This window comes from Myotis brandtii, unplaced genomic scaffold (assembly GCF_000412655.1).
Source record: "Myotis brandtii unplaced genomic scaffold, ASM41265v1 scaffold304, whole genome shotgun sequence".
NCBI classification, from domain to species: Eukaryota; Metazoa; Chordata; class Mammalia; order Chiroptera; family Vespertilionidae; genus Myotis; species Myotis brandtii.
Genome location: NW_005361607.1, coordinates 2,813,115 through 2,837,316, shown reverse-complemented (window position 1 = coordinate 2,837,316; position 24,202 = coordinate 2,813,115). Strand labels below are relative to the sequence as shown.

The following is a 24,202-nucleotide window of genomic DNA, read 5'->3' as shown; positions in this document are numbered from 1 at the left end:
CAGTGATTCCTGCCATGACTTCTGTTTCCTCTCTATTCTCACTCCAGCTAAGGTATGAGGAGAGTCATTTGGCTGACAAAGCTGGAAATCTTCTTGTCCTGAAAAGTAAGGGTTTCTCCATGAGAAAAATGGACTACATTTGCCAAGGGGCCCTTTGGAATTGCAAGGAAGTGATGAGACTCTCCGCTGGGTGGCCATTCTTATCCTGGGCATGGTGATGACCATCTGGAGAGTGCTTGGGAGTTCAGTTTCTAAACATGCACTTTCAATTGCATCGAACTGCAGCCTGACAACCACTCAGTGAAACAGGCTGGGCCGCTACTCCAAAGGTGTGGAGCAGTGAGATGATCTCACCCATTTTACAGATGAAGATGAGGCTCAGAGCTGTGAAGTGTCCAAGATCACACAGCTGGCCAGTTGTAGAGCCACATAAACTTCTATCTTTGGTTTTTGAATTTCACTCTCTTTCCAGCAATGAACATTTTGCAGGGCAGTTAGCAGTTTTCAAGGCATCTCTGACATGCAGAGTATACTTCAACCTATGGTGCAGCGTGTATTACTATTTACAAATGAAAAAATTGAGTTCCAGAGCATTTGTATAACCTGCCTAGATAATATAGCTCACAATGGGACTAGCGTTGAAGGTGTATTTCCTCCACTGATCCTTTATTGGTTCAAGCACTGGTTCTGTTTCTCAGCTGTTTTATTTGTCCCTTAACACTAAAAATATTTATTTTAAATGTTCAAGTCCACTTCCCTTCCAGCCCTACTGATAAGAGTCTCAGGAAGATGGCGGGGTTTTGAAGATGGCGTGGGGGAGCGGGATGATGGGCCAGTCCTGGCATGGCCTCAGCGCGTAGCTCCGTGAGCCATGGCCCTGCTGGCTCTGTGTATCTTCAGTTGAGCTGAGGAATACAGCCTGGCACCACCGTGGAAATGGGAGCCCAGGACTTACAGGGAAGCATAGCTCAGTCTCCTTGGGCAAGGAATAGCCCATATTCACCTTTTGCTGCAAAGAACACAGGTAATGGAATATGGTGGTGGCCTGTATCTTGGATCTGACTCCTTCTCCAGTACTTATTCCAGCTCGCAAGACCAAGTTCAAATGCAAAACAGGTGGAGAAGGATACGGCCATGGCGAGGGTGAACTATGGTTAGTCATCATTCAAACAAACTCTGTAGTAAGAGTGTAGGGTGGCTGTAACAACATCCAACTGATTTTCATGGGGCAACGGAAGTGGAGATCATACTGCAAAAAGGTTGACAGTTTGGAGGGGCCACACTAGTTACATCTGGACAAGACCAAACATGTACTAAGGTGCTGTGGGTTGCGACCATCTGAAAATACATATATAAATATAGCATATCAGATACTTACATTACAATTCATAACAGCAGAAAAATTACAGTTATGAAGTAGCAACGAAAATCATTTTATGGTTGGGGGTCACCACAACATGAGGAACTGTATTAAAGGGTCACAGCATTAGGAAGGTTGAGAACCACTGTGCTAGAAGATCCCAGGTGAAGGAGGTTGCTCCATCCACTCCTTCAGCTTTGCACAGACTAGGGGAGCAATGGGCTGGAGAGAAGACAAAGCCCCCGCCTTCCATGCTCAAAAGTCAGACAAGGACCTATGGGAGGTGCTCATGAGGAGAACATGTCACAGACAGGCAGCACATGTAGAATGAATTTTGACTTTGGAATAAAAAAAATAAAAAGCCAGGTTCAAACCTTCCATCAGTCACCTTGGGTGCGGTTCCTCATCTCTCTGTGCCTGGTTTCCTTATCTTTAAAGTGAAAATGATACATCAGCTCATCGTTCTGAGCACCTGCTGCTGAGTGTCAGGCCCTGACCTAGGCACTTTCCATACATGACTTAATGTAATCCTCTCAACAACCCTTGAGGGTTGTGAGGGTTGTTATCATTATTTCCAATACCAAAGGAATAATCTGGGTTACATAGACATTAAAGACTGTGTCCTAGATAACATAGCTACTTCCCAAGTAGAATTGTTTTGAGGATAAAAGGCCAGGATACTTAGGTAGCTGGTGCTTAGTGGAAGCCCAGTGAGTGACAGTGTTGGCTATGATTGTTATTAATATTATTTTAATGGCCAGCTGCAATTCATCTGCAAGGATAACGTACTGAGCCTCTCACTTCTTTGCATATTTCACAGGCTGGGTGGCTGTGGGTAGACCATTTGTCCTAACTGGCTCTACATCATTTCTAGCCACTTGATTCTCTTCAACTATTTACAGGCAGGAACAGCCTCCTCCCAGACGTGTTCCAGTGCCGCCATCATGTGCTTCGTGCAAACAATGCAAGATTTATGGCATTCCTTTATTTGAGTTGATTCTAATGTGTCAGCAAATATGAATTGCAACATAAAGTAATTACACTTGAAAGTGAAATGCAGGCCTAAGGATTCTGGTTGGCTATTTTTTTTGAATGCCAGTAATTTCTGAGACTAGATTTATTTAGTGGCTTTCCTCCCTCCTCTTGAGCACTTAGAGACCTCAGTATCTAGGAATGCCATTCCAGCTACCTTTATTACAGGCTACTTTATCAATTATCCTGACAGTTATTCATTCTACACATGGACGTACTTTATAGTTGTCACATGTGCTCCATAGACAGGGCAATAAAATGCATAATGCATCTTTCATATCAGCAAATCCTGATGGGTGGTACAAGCCAGGGGCTCTGGAATGAGAGCCCTCAGAAGTGTGACAGAACAGAAGTAGCTTGAATTTATATATAAACAAATTAATACAGTCTTTAATGCTGCACGAGAAGAGGGGTCCCATGAGGAAGATTAGCAATTAGGGCAGAAAGAGGCCTATTAAATCATCTTGTCCATCCCCAACCATGTGGGCTGTTCCCTACAGCAAAAGCCCCTCCTAGGTTAGATTACCTAAGAGGCTGGGATTTCCTTACAGCCCTTGGGAGAGAACTGATTGCCCAATCCATCTCCCCATTGCAATGCTTTTGGTTACATGGCAAGGGATTGGAAAACATAAAAACAAATAAAAAGTGACAGTATTCCAGGGAAAGTCTTCCATCAGCCTTGTTCTCTCCCCTTCCTTTTCCATTTTCTATTCAGTCTTCTAAAATCATTTTTAACTTAAAGCATGGAACTCCAGGTTCCTTTATCTGCATCTATCTTTTCTGTCTCTATCTAACTGTGTAGAAAGTGAAGGCAAACAAAGGCTGGCACAATGAAAACAATGTTGTTGGATGGAGGGTGACAATATCTGGGTTTCCATGCTGACTCGGACATCTACCGCCCGTGTGAATTTAGTAAGGACACTGCGCCTCTCTGAGTTTCCTTATCAATAGAATTAGAATGTATTAGTCTGATCTTCTACATTTATTAATTTTTCAACTTTTTTTTCAGTATGCTGTCTGCAAGTTGTGTGCTTAGCATCCTGGGAGTACAGTGGTGAAAACCCATGCTCCCTGCTCTCAATGGAGCCTGAGGTATTAGAAGGTATACCCCACTATAACACAATTTTATTGTGATGAAATATTCACAACATAAAAACTACCATTTTAACCTTTTTGAAGCATGCCGTTCAATGGAATTAAGAACACTTACACTGCGTGTAACCATCACCACCAACCATCTCCGTAACTTTTTCATCTTCCCCAACTGAAGCTCTGTACCTATTAAACATGCACCCCATTCTCTCCACTGCTTTATCCAAGTCCCTGGCAACCACCATTCTACTTTCTGTCTCTATCAATTTGACTACTCTAGGAATCGCCTGTAATAGAAATCATACAATATTTCCACATATGTAATTCTTTCCACACACCTTTAATTCTTCCACAAGCCAGTCTTCTTGGGGCTGGCTTATTTAACTAAGCACTTGTCTTCAAAGGTTCATCCATGTTGTAGAGTGTGCCAGAATTTCTTTCCTTTTTAAGGCTGAATACTATTCTACTGCATGTATATACCGCATTTGTTTATCCATTCATCCCTGGATGGACTAATGGGTTTCTTTCACCTTTTGTACAACACACTTTAATAAGTGTTATAAAGAAATGGCTGGCATGTGAGAGTATAGTCAAGGGATCTCTCACTTGGATTCCTGAGGAGAAGGTGTCCGAGCAGAGTAGTCTGTGGGATAAACTGGAATCAGCAAGAGAAAGGGAGGGGTGAAGAGAGAATGGGCAGGACAGAGGCAGGGCAGGAAAGCTCTAGGCCGGAAAATGAAACAAAGCAGAAACACAGCATGTGCAAAGGCCAAGAAAGACTGGCGTGTTTTGAAATGAGAGTGGTTCCCCTCTAACCCTGGGGGTCAGCAGGAGGTGAGGCCAAGAAGATTTCTGCTCCCCCTCTGAGCTATCTGGACTGTGATTCTGTTCTCCACACAGTATCTCTGCATTACATCTCTATTTCATCAACATTCCCTGTATGAGTCAATTAAATATCATCTGCTCCTTTAATCAGAGTGATTCTGTTTGCTTTCCTTTTCAGGTTGCTAATACAGAAACACACATGGATGAACTTGAAGGGAGGCAGCCACGCCATGATCTTGCTTATCACACTGTTGCATAATTGGCCGTTTACTCAGCTGTGAGATTCTGGGTCCTGTGGAGGAGCGGGATTTCTCTGACTCATCTTCGCACCCAGTGCCTGGTGCACAGTGCATGCACGGTAAATGTTTGACAAAAGAATTTAATTTTTACAGATGAAAGTATCAGAAAAAGAAAAACAAGACTTCTCCAAGGTGCTGACTGGAGCTCTGGTTTTTAAGGATGTTATTTTTCACTCTATGGAATAGTTAACTTCAATTCTCCCAGTGATATCCATATCGTTTCATAAAAAAATAAAAGCCAAGGCAGCGTTGTACAGAAATTACTCTGAGACTAGAGAAATTAACTTGAAGGTGCATTCTGACCCGAGGAGACTTGAACGAGCAGTGGGAATACAGACACTATGAGCAGAAAACTAACCTGATAGTGCCACTGGGCACGGGAGCGACCCGGAAGGAGCCCACAGTAAAATCTCATCATTTCAGTCTCATTAGTTTTGAGTTTGGCCAGTGCGTAGGCTTCATTCCTTTGCTCAATAGACCTGGTCCCCATAAATTACACAAAGTTATTAGAATGAAAACATCAAAGGAGTCTATTCATTAACATTTGCTGAATGCCAACTTTATTCTTCTCTTATCACAAAAATAACGTACATCATCAAGGACACCTGATTAGTCAAGAACTTAACATGCATTATCTCTCCCTGGATTATTGCAACAGACCTGTGAAGAAGACCCAAGCTATCCCCATGTCATACCTGAGCAAACGTAGGTTCAGAGTGGTAATGACCCACCCCAGACTGGAGAGATTTATGTGTGGGGACGCATATATAAATACATGTCATTCTGCTTGAAAGTCAAAGATCAGAAATCTTAAATTATAATAATAATGATGATCAAGTTTTCTCCTCTTGGTGGCATTTATGTGTACACGAGGAATGATAACATTGCCCTAAACATAGGCCAGAGGAAGTGTATGACCAAGGGCAAAATGGTAGTCTAGGCAGGTAACACCTTGAGAATTAATAAGTCAAACTCAATGTGAAATCCCGTTTTCAGTCCATTCTCAATGCCCTTCAGATTTGCAGGTAAAGCCAAAGGGACATTATTCTCATCAGTATAAAAGACTCTACAATTATAGCATTGCCCTATAAAGAGCAGATAATGAAATTAAGACAGAGGCATTTAAACTAAAGTTTAATATAAAAAAAAAGTTTAAAATTTTATTTTTTGAAAGAAATGGTAATACTCCGTGCTGTGCTGACAGTTATGTAGTGTAATGGATAGTATTTGTACATCCGGCGATACAACTTTCTAGAACATAATTTGACCCAAATAAAAACACATGTTTACCCATTAATTCTGAAATTTAACTGAAGGAAGTAACTATAGAGAAGCATAATGATCTGCCAAAGATGCAGTTACTAAAAATATGGTGTTCATTATGTCTCACTCATATGCTAGAATGCTTTATGGTGACTTAAAATGATGTTACTAAATATTTAATAAAAGAAAAAATGTAGATGAAAAATGTGTGCTACAAAGAAGCATGTATGGTATAATTTCAATTTTTTAAAAAATTATGGTTGTGTAAAGAACACTGGTGGTTTACTCATCAAAATGCTGTTTGGGTTTATGTCTAAGAGGTGGTGTTTCAGATAATTTGTATCTCTTCTTTTCAACTTTTCTATATATATATGACTTTCTATAATAAATATTCACTACTTTTATAAATAGAAAAGGCATCAAATACAAATAAGGATTAGGCTCCGACAATTATCACTGTGTGACTTGGGGCTGACAATGAACCTTTCTGAGCCCCAGGCCTTTCACTAGTAAAACTGCATGTGTAATACATACCTCATAAGATTAATGAGTTATCCTATATAATAAAAGGCTAACATGCAAATTGTCCCCTCGGGAGTTCGACTGACCGGGAGTTCGCCTGACTGGGAGTTCGATCGCTCGCTATGACCTACACTGACCACCAGGGGGTGGCATGGAATGAAGGAAGGTCTGGTCAGCAGTCAGCAGCCAGCGGAAGTAAGGCCCTGTCCAGCCCTGATTGCCAGCCAGGCCTAGGGACCCTACCCATGCACAAATTTCGTGCACCAGGCCTCTAGTAAGAAATAAAGTAAAACCTTTTGCAAAACTACAAAGAGATTCTCAACATGAGGTCCTTTTTATCACTGTATCAGATGAAGATGTTTTAGGTAAGTGCTAGGGAAGTTGTACCATAGGCTACTGATGAGTGGGGGAAAACATAAGCACAGACTTTGACAGCACAGAAATAAACATGAAGGAGTATGCGTGTCTATTCATGTGGGTGGGTATATTACACCACACAGAGTCATGAGATGATGCATCTCTGTATTGGAGTCTCAGATACTCCCCTCGGACCCATTTATATAGAAGATGAAGTATTTTCTCCTCAAAAGTGAGGTTATGAGCGTCTTGAGTTTAGACAATTGACAGTACAATCTTTATTTTCTCAATTTTACATACAGAATTTCAAAACAGTCTGCACATCTCTTAGACATCATGAAAAATTCAGACCTCAGTCTCTGGAGGTGCAGGCATTTTGTATTTAAATATTAAGACCATGTTTCCCTGGTAAATTCTTGCAGATTTGGACTCTCCTGATTTTCTGAATAGTTAAAGAAGTCAAATCCAGCCTGGCAGGCAAATCCCTGAGCTCTGTGACTGAGGCAGCTGGAGGAAGGCTGAGCGTGGCAGTGATCCCAATAGAAACAGGTGGCCGAGGCCACAGCAGAGCAGCTGCCCACAGCTGAAACAGTTGTAACTGCACCTGATGTTGGGCTTATCGCACAGGCTGTGAGGCTGCAGGCTCCAGTCAGACTATCAAGTCCCTGTCCTTTGTCCCCAGTGCCTAGAGCAGCCGTGGGCAAACTACGGCCCGCGGGCCCGATCCAGCCCGTTTGAAATGAATAAAACTAAAAAAAAAAAAAAAAGACCGTACCCTTTTATGTAATGATGTTTACTTTGAATTTATATTAGTTCACACAAACACTCCATCCATGCTTTTGTTCCGGCCCTCCGGTCCAGTTTAAGAACCCATTGTGGCCCTCGAGTCAAAAAGTTTGCCCACCCCTGGCCTAGAGCATCTCTATTGTCCTCCAAAATCCAGGCTCATGGCTTCCTACAGTAGGATGTGGTTAGTAACACCCATAGTTCCTAGTGTGATTGCAAGGACTGAGTGAGTGTGTGTAATTTATTGCATAGTAGCTAGAACACTCTCAAGTTATTCCTCACTTCACCAGCTCTGCTGGCTAACTCTCTCATCCTTTGGATCAAACCATGCTTGCAAAGGCTCCAGGCAGGGCCCAGGGTGCCCAACCATCAAAATTCTGAGGTGTGGACCCCACTCTTGGGAAGCACTCCCCATTTGGGCAGTGCACAGGATGGGTGGGAGAAAGCAAGAATTTATGTCCTCCAGGAACTTATATATCATAACTAGAGGCCCAGTGCACAAATTTGTGCATGGGTGGGGTCCCTCAGCCTGGCAGGTGATTGGGGTCGATCAGGGTCATGGGAGGTTGGCCAGGGAGAGGAGCCACGGGAGGTTGGCTGTGGGAGTTCACTAACCATCAGGGGGCAACTCCTGCATTGAGCATCTGCTCCCTGTTGGCCCATCATAGCGACCTGTTGACTGGTCATTCGGTTGTTCGATCACTTAGGCTTTTATATATATAGATATTAGTATAGTGCTCAAAACATAGTAGGGGCTCAATAAACGTTAGTTCTTCTCCTTCCCCTCAATTAGATCCTACCTTCTTCTCAATTTGCATAAACACTTCTTTCATTGCAGGTTAAACTTATATTTTACACATAGTAGGTACTTCATTAAGTCTTTGAAAATACATATGGCAATATAAAAAAGTGACTATATCTACATGCATATGAGAGTAGGAGAAAAGTGATGAGGAAAAAGAAAGGAAAATGGGGAAAAATCAGTCACGTGGTAGGTGAGATTAAATGTATATATGCAAACTTTAATAAATATCATACAACCTATTCATGTAGAATAGCAATTTTCAACTGTTTTCACTCATGAAACACATGAATTAATTACTAGAATTCTGTGGCATATCAAAAAATATATATTTTGCAGGTCTGACCAAAAAGTACGTATAATTTTGATTCATTCATACCGGACGGCTATTGTATTAGCTATAGTCATTTTTTTTAATTTGACAATTTAAGGAAAAAGAAGTCAGTGCCTCTGACTAAATAGTCAGGTATAGCATGTTTTAAACATTCTTGAGGCACACCTGTTGAAAATCGCTGATCTAGAAGTTAAGGAACCAGGGAAAGACAGATGTGGCTGGAGTAAGATGGGTTGTATTATTGAAAGCCACCAGCAGAGGGGAAGGAGCTGCCATTGTCTTTCTCCAAGAGATAACTGTTGCTAGAACTTGGATGCCAGCCACAATGGCCAAGGGTGCTAGGTGGGCACAGCTAGACAAGGAGGGGAGTCAGGGGCTGCTTGATTCTACAATGAAGGATTCAGTGCAATTCCACAAATAGTTCCTGGGAACTTACCACGTTCCAGAAGGTGGGAGATACAAGAATGACCAAATCATGGACCCCCTGCCTTCATATTGCTTGATCTAGCATTTTTGTTTGTTTATTTATTTAAAATCCTCCCCACCTTTTTTATTTGCAAGTAATCAGGCAAGCAAATGTCACCAGTTTACAGAAAAGCTGGGAAAGGTGCAAGAAAGAAGTAGGGGCTGTGTGTATAGGACATAAAAATGTGAGAGCATTAGATTCACCTCACTGTTAATACTAGAATTATGTAGTCAGCCCTGGCTGGTGTTGCTCAGAGGTTAGAGCTTTGGCTGCACACCGAAGGGTCTTGGGTTCAATTCCCGGTCAAGGGTACGTACATCTGGGTTGTGGGTTCTCTTGCTGGGCCCAGTTGGGACACATGCAGGAGGCAACCAACTGATGTGTCTCTCTCACATTGATGTTATTCTATCTCTGCCTCTCCCCCCTTCTCTCTCTCTTCTCCCCTCCCTCTCTTCTATGCTCTCTAAAGACCAATGGGAAAACTATCCTCGGGTGAAGATTCACAACAACAAAAATATATATAATCATTAACTGTAGCAACTGATAACAAAGTCAATCAGGAAATCACTGAAATGTTTCATTCCAGGTAACATCTAACCATCCATGTAAGACACACTCACACACCAGTTTCCCTGTTTCAGCCAGAAGACTGGTGGTGTGAAGTAATGTGGTGGACAGGGCCCCTCTCACTGAGACATCCTGGCAATGCACCACACCGCACAGAACCTCAGTGTCATCTCGTGTAAAAAAAGAGATAATACCTCTATTTAGCAAGACTCTAGTAAAGATTGGCTAGTTAATTATTGCTCTCACACTCCAAAGGAGAACACTGAGATACTAAGAGGTTCAGTGACTTATGAAAGTATGAAATAAGATGCATGAACGCACTTCCAGCAAGATTTGGGACAACATTAAGTGTTTTCATTATTATTACCATCACTCTTATTGCCATTGTTGTTTTTACCATTAAGTTCAACCTGCACTTGCTATAAGTGAGCGACAATTCAAATTCAGGCCTTCGGATATCAACACAGAACACTTTCCATGACACAGCTCGCCTAGGCCAGAGGTTCCTCCACGTACATTTCCCCAGACAGAACCTCTCCCCTGACAGGTGAATTTTGCCAGGCTCTTACCTGGACCCAACCTCTTGCTTTCTGTGAAACACAAGCCTTTATTGCACCCAGAATTATGAATGCTGCTCCATCTGAGGCCACTGCTGAGACATACTTGAGAGAAGCACAGAGCCATCGTATCGGTGCTGCACCGAATGGCTACTGTACCACCAATTCTATGCAAACAGCTCTCCTAATGAGTGCTTTTGCAAAAACAGAAGCACCTACTAAATAACCAAGGCACACTCATGGAAAGTGAGTTCTAAATTAAAATTTAAAATAAGTGCATGAGATAGAAAAATAATAAACAGCGGACTCTATATGAAGCATTCAGTCGTCTAAATAAAAGCAGAGACACCCAAATGGACAGCTCTGATTTATCAAGTGTAACGGCTTCTGGGATACGGATGAGAATTTTCAGAAGTGTCTCTCTCCATTACTCAGTTGACCCTCACAACTCCCAGAGTGCGTTAATACTTGTGATTTATAATGCGCGTCTGCAAGGACACAGAGAGCACAGTGGAGAAATGCCATGGCCTTGCTGGCTTTTTTCTTCATCCAGAGAACTTGCTACTTTCGACCAGAGCATATCAGTTATGTATGTCTACTGTTCCTTCTCTGTCTCCCCACATCAGAATGCAAACGCCACAAGGTACAGACCTTCTTTTTACTCACTGATATATGCACACCCTGAGAATACTCCTGGGCACATAGCAGGTACTCGATGAATATTTGCTCAATGAATAAATGGGTAAAAATGTAAGACTAGTCCTGGTCAAGTGACCTAGCCTCCCTGAGCCTCAGTCACCTAATCTGTAAGATGGGGATAATAAATAATACGAAACTAATAGATGGATTGCAGGAATTCAATGGTGACAGCATGGAGGGACCTGGAGAATTAGCCTGTCAGAGAAAGTATTACATGATCTCACTCATATGTGGAATCTAATGAACAAAATAAACTGATGAACAAAATAGATCCAGTTACATGGAAGCATGGAACAGACTGATGAATCTCAGAGGGAAGGGGGCGAGGAAGGATGGGAAGAGATTATCTAAAGTTATATGCATACATGCATTACCCGTGGACATAGACAATAGGGCTGTGAAGGCCTGAGACTGGGTAGGAACAGGCTGCAGGGGGGCGGGGGGGGGGCGAGGAAGAGGGCACATCTGTAATACTCTCAACAATAAATTTAAAAAAGATAAATAAAGATAAATTCAATGGCAAAAATATATGTGAGGTGCTTAGCAGTGTCTGGGCAATCAGTGCTCAATAACTAATGTAATGCCTCAGGGCTGAATATTTATCTTCAAGGTTTATAAAAAGTACTTCTATGCCCACCCAAAGGGCTCAGAGGTAAAGAACAGTCTCTAGCTTGTGCCCATCCTATCTCCCCTAGTGCTCATTGTGGGGTCAGAAGGAGAAAATTGGAAGATTCCTTAATAACCGTATAGAACAGAACCAGCAAATAACAGCTCATGGGCCAGCTACTTGTTTTTACAAATAAAGTTTTATTGGCACTCAGCCAGCTTGTTTGTTTATATATTGTCTGTGGTGGTCTTCCCATTCCAATAGCAAAACTAAATATTTGCAAAAAATCATATGGCTCACCAGGTTTACTATCTGGATCTTTAAGAAAAAACCTGTGGAACAACCCTGAGTCTCCAGAGGAGGACACAGAGTCACCGAGAACAAGCAGATGAGGTACACCCATCACACTGCATATTTAGGCTCTGAAACTTTGAGACCTAGGGGCTCACACATCCATTCAGAGTCCCAAATAGTAGCTGATAAACCTTTAGTCACAGGGCTGTTCTGCATGATGACAACCCTACGGGCAGTTTGACTTCCCCTGGAGCAAATGAACCGTCACTTGCTCACCAGAGGCCCTACTGTGCCCTTGAAGGGAAGAGACACCACAGGATTGCAAAGAACATGGATATAGCCACCGTGCATGCTGGGGTCAGTCCTCAGTCCTCAGCTCTGCAATTTGTTGGGTATCTGGCTTTGTGCAAGTCCCTTACCCTCTGGTGGTCTCAGTTTCCTCATCTGTTTCATGGGAATAATACTTTCTTAGGGGATTGAATTTAATTATCCCAAGCATTTGAAAGCTGCTAACACAGAAAATATTACCTCTTTCCCTCTTTAAAATCAAAAATTGATAAAAATGATTCATTACGGGAAAGCTAACTCTTTTCTGAGTTTACCAAATCTGCTTGAGAGCAGTCATGTCTCACTTTCTGGATGATGTGACATCCTTCTTCCCCGTCATGAATTAACCCACGTCTCAACTATCTCACAGAGGCCGTTTCCTGACAGTTCCAACTTCTAGAAACAGGTTGGTTGTGAGCTATAAATTGATTTTTTTGTGATAAATTAAAATTCAATATCATCCAACAAGATACTAAACATCCAGAGACCCAATTTTTCCCCTTAGATGTTCAGTCTCTTTGATATTAAAATGGATCTGGGGCTGTTGTCAGGCATGTGGGAGCCGGAACACTGAAGAGAATGCACAAAGAGCATGGAGATGGGATAGAGGGAAAAGACTATAAGGAGGAAAGAAAGGCAAAATAAGGAAGTGGAGGAAGGAAAGAGAACACTTTCTACTTCCTGTTTTGTGAGCATCAGAGAGTGCTGTTCAAGCCTAGGTGGTTTGCATGTAATTTGTTGGCCTTACAATCCAGCCCTGGCCTACCTTCTCAGTGTATCTTTCACGGACAGCATCACAGTCCTCCTGTATAGAGCCACTGGCACCCCACTCTTCTCCATGCCTATCCTCCTTCATGACTTTCCCACTGCAGAGTCCTAGTCAACAATCCCTTTGCCTGGACACCGATCTTCTCATATCTCCAACTTCAAGCCCTGACCATTTTCAAGGCTCAACTTCTTCCTAAATCAGTCCGTATGTTTTCAGATGGAAGAAATCATTTCTTCTTTTGAACTCTCATAATAGTTTTATCTCTTTATCTTATTGCATTTATTATTCTTGCTATAAATGTTTTATATATATATATATAATATATATCTTACCTCCTATAAGTTTCTCAAAGGAAAGGTTTCAGACTGGTTCATCCCCATCCACCAACAAGCATATGTAGCATTAGTGAATGAATGAATGAACCAATGAAGATAGTAGCATGGCCTAGACCAGGGGTGGGCAACCTTTTTGTGAGTGCGTGCCAAAACCAGCAAAATCTCTGACTCAAAATTCTTCTGCGTGCCAACCCTAATTTTTTTGAGAACATGTTATGCCTACTTGATATCTCTTAAGGTGTACGTATGTGAAGAACCTTGAAGAAATAATAAAATTCATTTGAGCAACAAAAACACAGTATATGATGATGAAAAATACATTTATTTTTTAATGTATACATGTACACTGATAGTCCAACAGAAAACTTTATGACTCCATTTGATATTATCAGTGGGACTTTTGCTGCTGCATCACTGATGACAGAGATCTTACATCAGGTTTATATTTTGTGACCTTCAGAGATATGCACGAGCTACTACTTTCATCCGTCAGGCTACTCCTATTATGAGACTTAACAAAATTCATCACTGAGAACAAAGATTCACAATTGTAAATGGAAGATTATAAGAGAGGGTTTCGCGTGCCAGCAAAAGTTACTGGCATGCCATGTTTGGCTCGCGTGCCAGGGGTTGCCCACCCCTGGCCTAGACAGTTCTTCACCTTATCTAACTCAACTCCTTTTAATAACAAATATTTTGTAATTCTTCCTTTATTGTCTAAAATGATTATATAATCTACCTACACATATAAAGTTTAAGCAAATTAAAATGGCCAAATTATAATATAAAGGAGAAATAAAAGAATATGATTTTTGATAAAAATCATGTGGATTTCTTTATATTTAGTTACAACTACAATAAAAGAATGTAACAACAGTGTTATGTTTGCACTTTCTTATAATGAATAAATTTGGGTTTAAGAGAGCATTCAACTCAATATTATTGACACTCATTTCTTTATATTTGACATTTTAAACAAGAGCCAAATTAGTTGAGTTATGGTGAATATGAAATGGATGCAGCACTGCTGTGTTGATAACTTAAATACAAAATGCATCACAGTGGTATGGCTTTCCAAAATGATGAACAACAAGATACATCTCTCTCTCTCAGGTTAGTTGCATTTCTGGGAAATTCAGTATTGTGGATATGGTACAGAAATACTTTGCTTATATGTGAAGTAGAGTGAGGTTTGAGATTCAGGTAATATAAATAGGCTTTTCATCCACATGAGTGTCTGATAAGACATTAGAAAGTCATATGGCAAAAGAAACTTTTTTGCTGTGTGACAGTCCTGTACATTGCAGAATGATTAGCATCCGTAGTTCCTAATAAATTCCTGCATTACCACCCTTAACCAGCTAACTGTCACGCATCCAAAGAAGAAACCATTCCCACACGTCACGATATTTTTAATTTAATTTAAAAAAATCTGCCGCTTGCATCTATAGACGCTTATGGTGTACAAAGGGTTAACCCAAAAGATGATACCACCAAAATTATTACGTAAATATCCAAAATACCCATTAGGGGGACAGAACCAGTCAAGTTAAGAATATTTGGAGTAAAAGAAAGAAAACAAGCTTAGGCGTTATGTGAATTTGAATTCAGTTTCTGCTATACATAGTAGCCATGAGCAAGCCACTTACCCTACCTGTACCTTAGTTGACTCATCTATATAAGGGAGTTAATAAAAACCTCCAAGAGTTGTTTGGCTGTCAAATGAGACAAGATCCACAAAAGCCTGATATAAACCATACAGTCTTGCTTACAGGTTAGTCATTAATATGGAAAAACCTGTAGATGGAACTAAAAGAAGACTCCAACTAGCCACAGAAACCTTGAGGAAGAACAAAATGTTAAGTATCATGCTCCCTAATTTCAAACTATACCACTAAGCTACAATGATCAGAACAGTATGGCACTAGCATAAAAACAGATAATAGATCAATGGAATAGAATACAGAGTCCCTAAATATATGGTCGATTAATCTACAACAAAGAAGACAAAAATATACAATGCGGTAAAGACAGTCTCTTTAGTAACTGGTGTTGAGAAAATTGGGCAGATAAAGGGTGTCCCAAAATTCACGCAAGATTTGAATTTTGCGTGAGCATTAACAACAACAACAAAAAATAAAAACCTAATTTTACTTGGTTTATTGAATCAGATTCTAATATCTGTTGCCCTTTGATTTCAATCCCTTCAATTTGATAAGCATTACCAAGTACCAATTATGGCCCAGGAGCAGGGACAATGAAGACCAATGAAGACCACGGCTTTGTGTATGTGCCAGCAAAGCCGTGGAGGCCATTTACCCGATGTGCTATTCCATACATAACCCTATACTGTATACTTTATGAATCAATAAAAAATTTCAATTTTAATTATAAACCCATGTTTTCTATCAAAATTACTTCTTGTGTGAATTTTGGGACACCCTTTACATGCAAAAAGTGAAATTGGACCAATTTCTTACACCATATACATAAACAAACTGAAAATGTACTAAAGACTTAAATTTTAAGACCTCAAACCATAAAACTCCTAGAATAAAATACAGACAGTAAACTCTTTAGTATAAGTCTTAGGAATATCTTTTTGGGCATGTCTCTTTGAGCAAGGACAACAAAAGAAAAAATAAACAATGGGACCACATCAAACTAAAAAGGTTTTTCACAACAAAGGAAATCATCAACAAAATGAAAAGACAACCTATTGAATGTGAGAAGATATTTGCAAATGATACATCTTGAAAAAGAGTTAATAGCCAAAATGTATAAGGAACCCATGCAACTTAATACCAGAAAAAATAAAAAATATGATTTAAAAATGGGCAGAGAAACTGAACGGACATTTCTCCAAAGAGGACATACAGATGGCTAACAGACATATGAAAAGATGCTCAACTTCACTAATCACCAAGGAACTGCAAATTTAAACCACATGAGATATCACTTCATACCTCTCAGAATGGCTATCATTTTAAAAAATACAAAAATAACAAATGCTGAAGAGGATGTAGAGAAAAGGGAATCCTTGCGCACTATTGATGCACTATTGATGGGAATACAGATTGGTGCAGCCACTACAGAAAACCGCATGGTTTCCTCAAATAATTAAAAATATAGCTGCCCTACAACCTTGCAATTCCACATCTGTGTATTTATCCGAAAAAAATCCAAAACATTAATCCCAAAAGATATATCACCAGTCCTGTGAGAGTAGTGTGTACTGCTTAGTTTCAGTGGCCCACAAGATGGCAGGGATGTCCCCAAGGCCCCCCAGATCCCAGCATCCTGCTCTACAGCCCCTTCACCATCCTCCCTGCCTTCCTCCCTAGGACCAGTCTTCTTTCCTCTTCCTCTGAGCTCTTCTTCCCAGACCATCTGGTTAGAACTGAGGGAAGAACAGTCTTGTTTCTGATGAGACACAGATAAGGTGACATCTGGTTTTCACTGAATAAATTATTAAATCAGCCCTGAAATTTAAGTGCAGCCCTTGCATTTAAAACACCATGACCCCTCTATTATAATGGACAATGTTCAATCCTGGGCTACTCTCCACCTCTCCCCTGCCATGCCCTGCGTATTCTGTGTACATTTGCCAATTCTCAAGCACTAAGTCTATTTTTTGTGCAGTATCACTGAGCATGTACTATGTGGATGTCATTATGCTAACCGGATAGATAAATGTGATGAACAGAAAGATGCACCCTGTTCATCTGTGTATTTTAGAAGGACTCAGTTAATATTTCCTCCAGGGAAGAATGAATGAGCACACATATTTTTCTCTTTTAGACAGTTGTGCATTTAGAAATAGTTTTCTCTTTCCAACTTGCTCATCTGGTCCTCCCCAATGTACTCCTCCATAGCCAATCAGTGAGCCCTTTTCTGTAAAAACCTTCCTTCATATTCTAGGGACAGCCCAGTCTTGATGCCCCGAGCACTGACAACTCCATTCACACCTGTATATCAAGCAGCTGTCAGTTCAATCTGTGAGTCTCGTTTCAGCACTGGACTGTGACCACCTCGGGTATGGACCACTCATTATCCATCTGTGACTCCCCAGAAAACAGAGCATCACATGGCAGAGGATAGGCATCAAACACGGTGCCGCCTGACCAGGTATTAGTTCCACTGCCAACATTGTGTCCACCAGAAATCCTCATTGTAACTCCACCCTTTTGTCTTCACTCAGGAAAGCTCATCAGAAAGTGAACAACGGTGACAATAAGACAGGGCTGACATGGAATCTGTTCTAATATAAAATCAATAAAATATATATTAAAAAAAAAAATAAAATAAAATAAAATAAAATTTGTTATTGCTATGGTCTCAATATTTCTGTGCACCCCTCCCATTCTGTGCACCCCTCCCATTCTAACTCTCAAGGTGACGGTACTAAGAGGTGGGGCCTTTGAGGGTCATAAGGATGGAACCCTCATGAATGTGATTAGTGTCCTTAGAAAGAAGGCCCTAGACAGCATCCTGACCCTTCTACCACTTGAGCACATAGCAAAATGATGCCCTCTATAAGGAAGTAGGCTCTCTCGCAAGACACTGAATCTGGTGGGGCCATCATCTTGGACTTCCCAGCCTTCAGAACTGTGAGAAATAAATGCTTGTTGTTCATAAGTCACTTAGTTATGGTATTTTGTTAAGGTAGGTCTGTTATAATTGGCAATATCTTACTAGCATCAAGGATTCTGGGCCAGACTACCTGGGCTTGAATCTCTGTTCTGCCCTCAGTAGCTGTGTGACTTAAATGATTTGGCCCTCAGCTTTCTCATCTGTGAAATGGTGAGAATAACAGCATATATACTTCACTGAATTGTTGTAATGCACTTAGAATGGTGCACATAATAGTGCCAGATCAGTGATGGCTAAACCGAATGAACAAGCAAAATTCATACGGGATTGTGGCAACAAGATGCTACATCATCCTGAAAAGATGATGCAGACCACTGTCCTCCATCCTGAGAAACAGATTTCTCTTTAGGATCCTGAAATATTGATGATTTTTTATGGCATAAAATTATAATAATTTTATGGAACAAAACTGTAAATGTGACAATAAGTGAGTTTAATGAGTTTCCCTGGAAAGACACAGGATTTGGAGTTGGAAGGTCTGTTCTGAGTCTACAGCAAGACAGGGACCCTTGCAGAGCCTGTTTCCTTATCTGCAACATAAACATGACCTCACTTTTGCCTCCGTGTCCACTGGTCTGATTTGAGGACCCAGTAACTTATTGATATGAAACCATTCCTGATTTGCTACTGCTTCCACTGTCACTAACAACAATGAATTTATATATATGGCATTTTTCACCTTCTCATGGATTCCTTTGACATAGTACCAATATCTCGGTCTCTGAAAATAGGAACAGCTTTCAATACTGACTTATTCCCTGAAACATGCTAATAATAAAACAAAATGTACTCATATAAGGATTGGGATCAAGAATCCTTTGAAATTCAAGACAAGGTGTAAATTGCTGAAAAGGGTCTCTTTAATTGGGATCAAAACATTTTTGACAGCTTTTGGATTTAAAAATTCTAGCTATTGTCACGTTCTGCAAATGTTTCTTTTCTTGGTTTAAAAAAAAGTGCAGTTAAGCTTGAGCAGAAATACTTCAGACATGATAAACAACTAAAATTGGACATTCCAAATGACAAAGACCCAGTTTTCCTTTTCTTTGATATTTAGGACAGAATACTTCACTTAGACTCTTACCCTGCACAATTCAATCGGTCCCCTGCTGGGCAATGACAAAGGTTTAAGAAATCTTTCCTGCTTGTAATCGCCAATGAAGGTTTTGTAAAACCTCTATTTATCTGAAGATAAGTCATACTGAAAGGAATTTATTTTAAGGGAGACAAAGAATCTTAAAAATAGTGTCATCACCTTAGATGTGACTTAGCTCACTTCATTTCTACTCAACTCCCACAATTTCCCTTCTTATGGTTCTTGCTTGAATATTCCCAGCCACCGTGAACTCACTTGCACAGAAGGCACTACACCTAACTGCTCAATAGCTCTGAGTGGTAGAAAATTCTTCTTACGCATAAACTGAAACTGCTTCCGAGAAACTCCTATCACCAGGTCTGATTCTATTCGTGAGTCACACAGAACAAATCACCACCTTCTACCACACAACTCTTTGGAGAGATGAACACTATTAACATGGGGTACCCTGCTCCCTGTCGTCTCCACTTCAGGCTTACACACGTTCAGTCTTCTCCACCAGCTTCCCCAGACTTGTATTCAGGCACATTAACAAGGTGAGGATGCAAAAGCAGGTGCTACAGAGGCCCAATGTTAATCAAACAGAACCAGAGTGGATTAAGCCAGACAGACAACATTGAACTCTGCCTTCCATCTGATTCTCCACGAGGGATCTGACATTTTTTCCATAAGGCTAGATGGCTTTGGACTTAAATAATGCTTTTACTGTTGTTCTCTCTTTGTGTACAGCTAGAGAATCAAAACTAGTATTATAAGATTTGGTGATATCTTTCTTTGGGGACAACTTAGCTACCCTTGAGTGAGTTTTAGATAAATGTAAAGAATAAAACTACCTCACTTCATTAGTTAAACTGGGTGATTAGGACTTTAATTAGCTGGGCACAGCCTCCTTGGTGGTGGGGTACATGATAGAACAGCAAGGCCTCAAAATATTCCCCCAAACGAGATAAAGCATCTGATATTCTGCCTCACTCCTGTCCCTTTGGTTAGGCCAGTTTTCATGGTGGTGGGTAGGGAGACTAAAGATGATGACCTAAGATTGCAGCATATGAATCACTGTGAAACCCTCTCATGCTTGATCTGTATTACTTTACTCCCTCCCACAAAGGATGCTAAGGACTCCATATCCTCCACGTTTCTCTAAGCCCAAAGCTCTCTGCCTCCTGTGTGTACCCAGGATCCCATGAGGCCATGTGTGTGTTAAGAAATTTTGGCTCAGCATAGTTTCCCATCCCCCAACTGCCCTAGTCTCCTTTACCAGGATATACTTTGATTTGCTTTATCCTTTTTAAAATGTGTGGTTCAAAACTGAGCACAGGTGTCCCATCTATAGTCTGCCCAGGAAAAGGAAAACCAGATTTTCCAGAAGATAGGAGAGGTTTACATTAGGCTCCTAATCTTGCAGCATTCAAACTCCTTCACTACTGTTGCTAATATCTTCATTCTCACCTCCCTTCTACTGAGGCAGCCCAGGTAGGCAGCCCCACCTTTCTCTCTCTCTGGAAGTCAATTGTGTTGAGTTTTGACTCATGTCAGCTGGAGGCTAAATCCCAGTTCTGCCTCCTCCATGCTAGTGAACTTAGGAAAGCCACTTATACTGAGAGAGAACCTGCAATGCTGTTAAGTGAAAAGACTCGTGAGCTAGACTGCCCGGGTTCAAATCCTGTCTCCACAGCCACTTGCTTTCTGCTAGTTAATACACTTTTCTCTCTTCGATACCTTCAACTATGAAAAGGAGGTAACAATACGCCCTACATCATAGGGTTACCGTGAGGATTAAATGGGTGGGTACTTACAAAGGACTGACAACAACGCGTGGCACATATTATGTGCTTGATGAAGGACCTATTGTTACAATTATTTCAAAGGGCTTGGTGAGGAGAAAACTGAATAATGTGTGTAAAGTGACTAATATGGACCTAGTATATAGCATGTTCTCAATAAACTGAAGTTATTATCATCAGTTATTTTTATTGTGGTAAATATACATAACATAAAATTTGCCACTTTAACCATTCTTAAGAGGCATAAAGCACATTCTCCTGGTGGTGTGACCATTGCAGCCTTCCATCAGCACTGCTGTCTTCTTCCCAAACTTAAACTCTGTCCCCAGTTAACACTAACTCTTCACTGCCCGGCCTGGGGCCCTGGCATCCACCATTCTACTTTCTGTCTCTGAACTGGATTCCTCTGGACACCTCAGGTAAGTAGACTCCTTCAGAATTTATCTTCTTGTGACTCGCTCATTTTACTTTGAAAAATGTCCTCAAGGTTCATCCATGTTGTAGCATATGCAGAACTTCCCTCCTTTCGTTGCTGAACATTATCCCATTGTCTGCATATACACATTTGGCTTGTCTGTTCATCCATGGGAGGACCCTGGGGTGCTTCTACCATTTAGCTATTGTGAATAAAGCTGCTACGAACATGGGTGTGCCCTTATCTGTCCTATGACTAGCTATTCAGGAGTAACTTTTCTTCAGGAAGACCCATTTTCACTGTTAAATCACCCTACTACTGACATTTTATCCTAGTATGAGTCAGAACAGAGGGGAGAAAAAAATAATGCAAAATGACAAAGGTTAATTAACTTGGCAAGTAGAGTATTGTTTATACAGTGCTTGATAAATTACCTTGTGAAGTTCAGTGGAGGCGAATACATGAGTAAAAGGACAAATATGTCCATTTGACGCTCGCCCTCTCAACGGAACAGGTCACAGACTATTTTTCTGTTTTTCCCTTACCATCAATACACAGGACCCACAATGTCAGACAAGCCCTGGGGATGAACCTGGGAGCTAATTGCCTCTGGGAGGCTGATGAAAACACAAAACCATGTCTTTGGTTCGTTCAACAAACATATTAGTGCTTACATTTCCTGGGCATGCAGTGATAGATTTTTTTTAAAAAAGATGGAAAACTCCATTTATTCTTTTTGATTGCAGCAACTACAAGGTTCCACAGGTTAAACTCAAGAGAGTCTGGATGCTTTGACCGAGTCAAAAGAGCCCTATGTGTCTCCCTCTAGGACGCATGTCGTTAAAGCTGCCAACACACAAAGAAATTCAACTTAAACCGTCACATTGCCCACCGCTCCTCAAAGCTCATCAATCTCCCATTAGATTCCCGGGACCGGGTGACACTTTTATCACAATTACACGCTAAGAAACATGGTGCAGCCGCACTGTGGCCAAGTCCGGGAAGAGCCCCCCTTTGATGGACGATCACAGTTGATCAAGTTTGTCAGCTGCTTTATGTGTTTTTATGCTCGTTTGATATTCCTGCCCAGCGCCGACAGGCTTTTAAGGGCACATCTGTCAATGGATTCAATTGCACAATGCCATGTGCTTCTTTTACTTACCCCTGTCTTCTCATCAAAGATTTTGATTCCTCCAAAGGAGATGGTTAAAAAGATTTTCTGTTTGTGTTCTCCTTTGGAACGAGCGCCAGCCACAACGCCCTGTTGAAAGGAAAGACATGGGTTTTACTTTAGTGTTTTCATTTGAAAATGCCCTCCGGTCCCAAAGGCGTGTCAGATACCATCGGTGGTGCCACCAATCAGGCACGCGCCTTTCTCTCTGCTCCTTCAGGTTTCCCTGCTCCATGAGCTTGCATCTGCTCGACGTTGTCAGGGAACACTTATCCTCGCTGTTCGAACACTGTATAAATAGATATCTGAGCACCGACTCATGTGGCTAACCAAGATTTATAGAATGCCTACTCTGTGCCTAGGTACTCGGCTCAGAATTTGAGATCCCGAGAGACACACAATATGGTCTTCTTATTAATAGCTTTGCTGGGTTTTGCATTGCATATGGTTTTAATCTATTCAATAAAGGTGAGTCATGGAGTAGATTCTTAAATATGATTTTATTTTTATTATGCGTCTGGGGAAACTTTTCATATGAATCAATTTAGAGAACATTAAGAAAATAAAAATTATTGCCAAATTATTGCATGTCTCAATTTTTGCTTGGAAAAATAGGATGATCATAGTTTATGCCTATGGTTTGTAACATTTACCCACAGACATTTTGTATGTCCCCTATCATTCCTGGGTATTCAAATAAAGTACTTACTTACTCAAAGTATTCCACTTATCAAAACATCTGTTTCCACACTTTCTCAAATGTTTTATAAACTAAAGGTATGTATAAGAGTCAATTAGAAGACAAATGTCATAAAAGGTAGGGGAACTGCTCTACTTTCTGCTCTCTCCCAGGTGCCCAGCACAGTCCTAGAGGGCAGGGGCGTCTCCGTAAATTATTGTTCCATGAACGTTCTATCCTCAGTTTCCCAAAGTCGATATGATGCAAGTTAAGAGTAAAGACACTTGCTTTTTAAACTGCCTCAATGGTGGCCAAGTATAGGTAAGCATGGGTTTCATACTAGGCGACGACTTGGAGGGTAAGGACACATCTAGGGATTTGCACTCAAGGACTCCTGGGGATTCTGCCTTAAGCATTTCAAGGCTTCCAGCCCCTTCAGAACCATTAGCCTCTGCAGAGGGTGAGATGAAGCCTGACTCTCAGCAGTTGTGGTTTTGGGCTTTTAGGCGTAGTAAAGTCTAAAATAGTACTGATTTCATATTTCCAGGAGATAAAAGTTGTCCATGCTGTTCTCAGAAGAACAAATGGTCAACATCAGTCTCTGAGAACAACTAAGGTTAGAGAGCAATTGACACAATCAGAAGGCACAGGAAGGGGCGTTCATTCTCTTGGGGTTGTTTGATCATCCTCACGCTCGGTATTAAAAATACTCAGAACATCTGGAGTATACTCCTAGCTCTTTGTGATCTCAGACCAATTACTCGCCTCTCAGTTCCAATTCCCCAAGTGTAAATACCTCTCTGGCATGGTTGAGAGAATTAAATAGCATTTTATTTCAAGTTCTTAGCCCCATATCTGGTACATTGCAGGAATGTAAAAAAAAAATAACTTCTGGTAAATGAATGATTGTCCCTTAAAACTTATGTTCCAGTTACTGTTTAGGTGCCTACAAGTAGAAATTTCACTACCTGGGAAGTTGCCCACTCATTCTTAAGTGGCTCTTACTCTACACACAGATGTGCAGAATATTAGAGCCAGAGAAAACCTTAAAACTAATCAGTCCCAATTTCCCAACTGACAGATTGACAGATGAGAAAATGATGCCTAGAAT

At 40.9% G+C, this 24,202-nt stretch overlaps 1 protein-coding gene across 6 annotated transcripts in view; it reads right to left on the bottom strand.

Annotated features, from left to right (window-relative positions):
* Positions 1-24,202, bottom strand: part of DAB1 (Dab, reelin signal transducer, homolog 1 (Drosophila)) — a 1,114,147-nt gene that overhangs the window by 98,349 nt on the left and 991,596 nt on the right. For all 6 annotated transcript variants that reach the window (XM_014542563.1, XM_014542562.1, XM_014542565.1 and 3 more), the window contains one exon: positions 22,404-22,502. In XM_014542563.1, the coding sequence (XP_014398049.1) occupies positions 22,404-22,502 (99 nt within the window). The remainder of the gene's footprint in view (positions 1-22,403; positions 22,503-24,202) is intronic.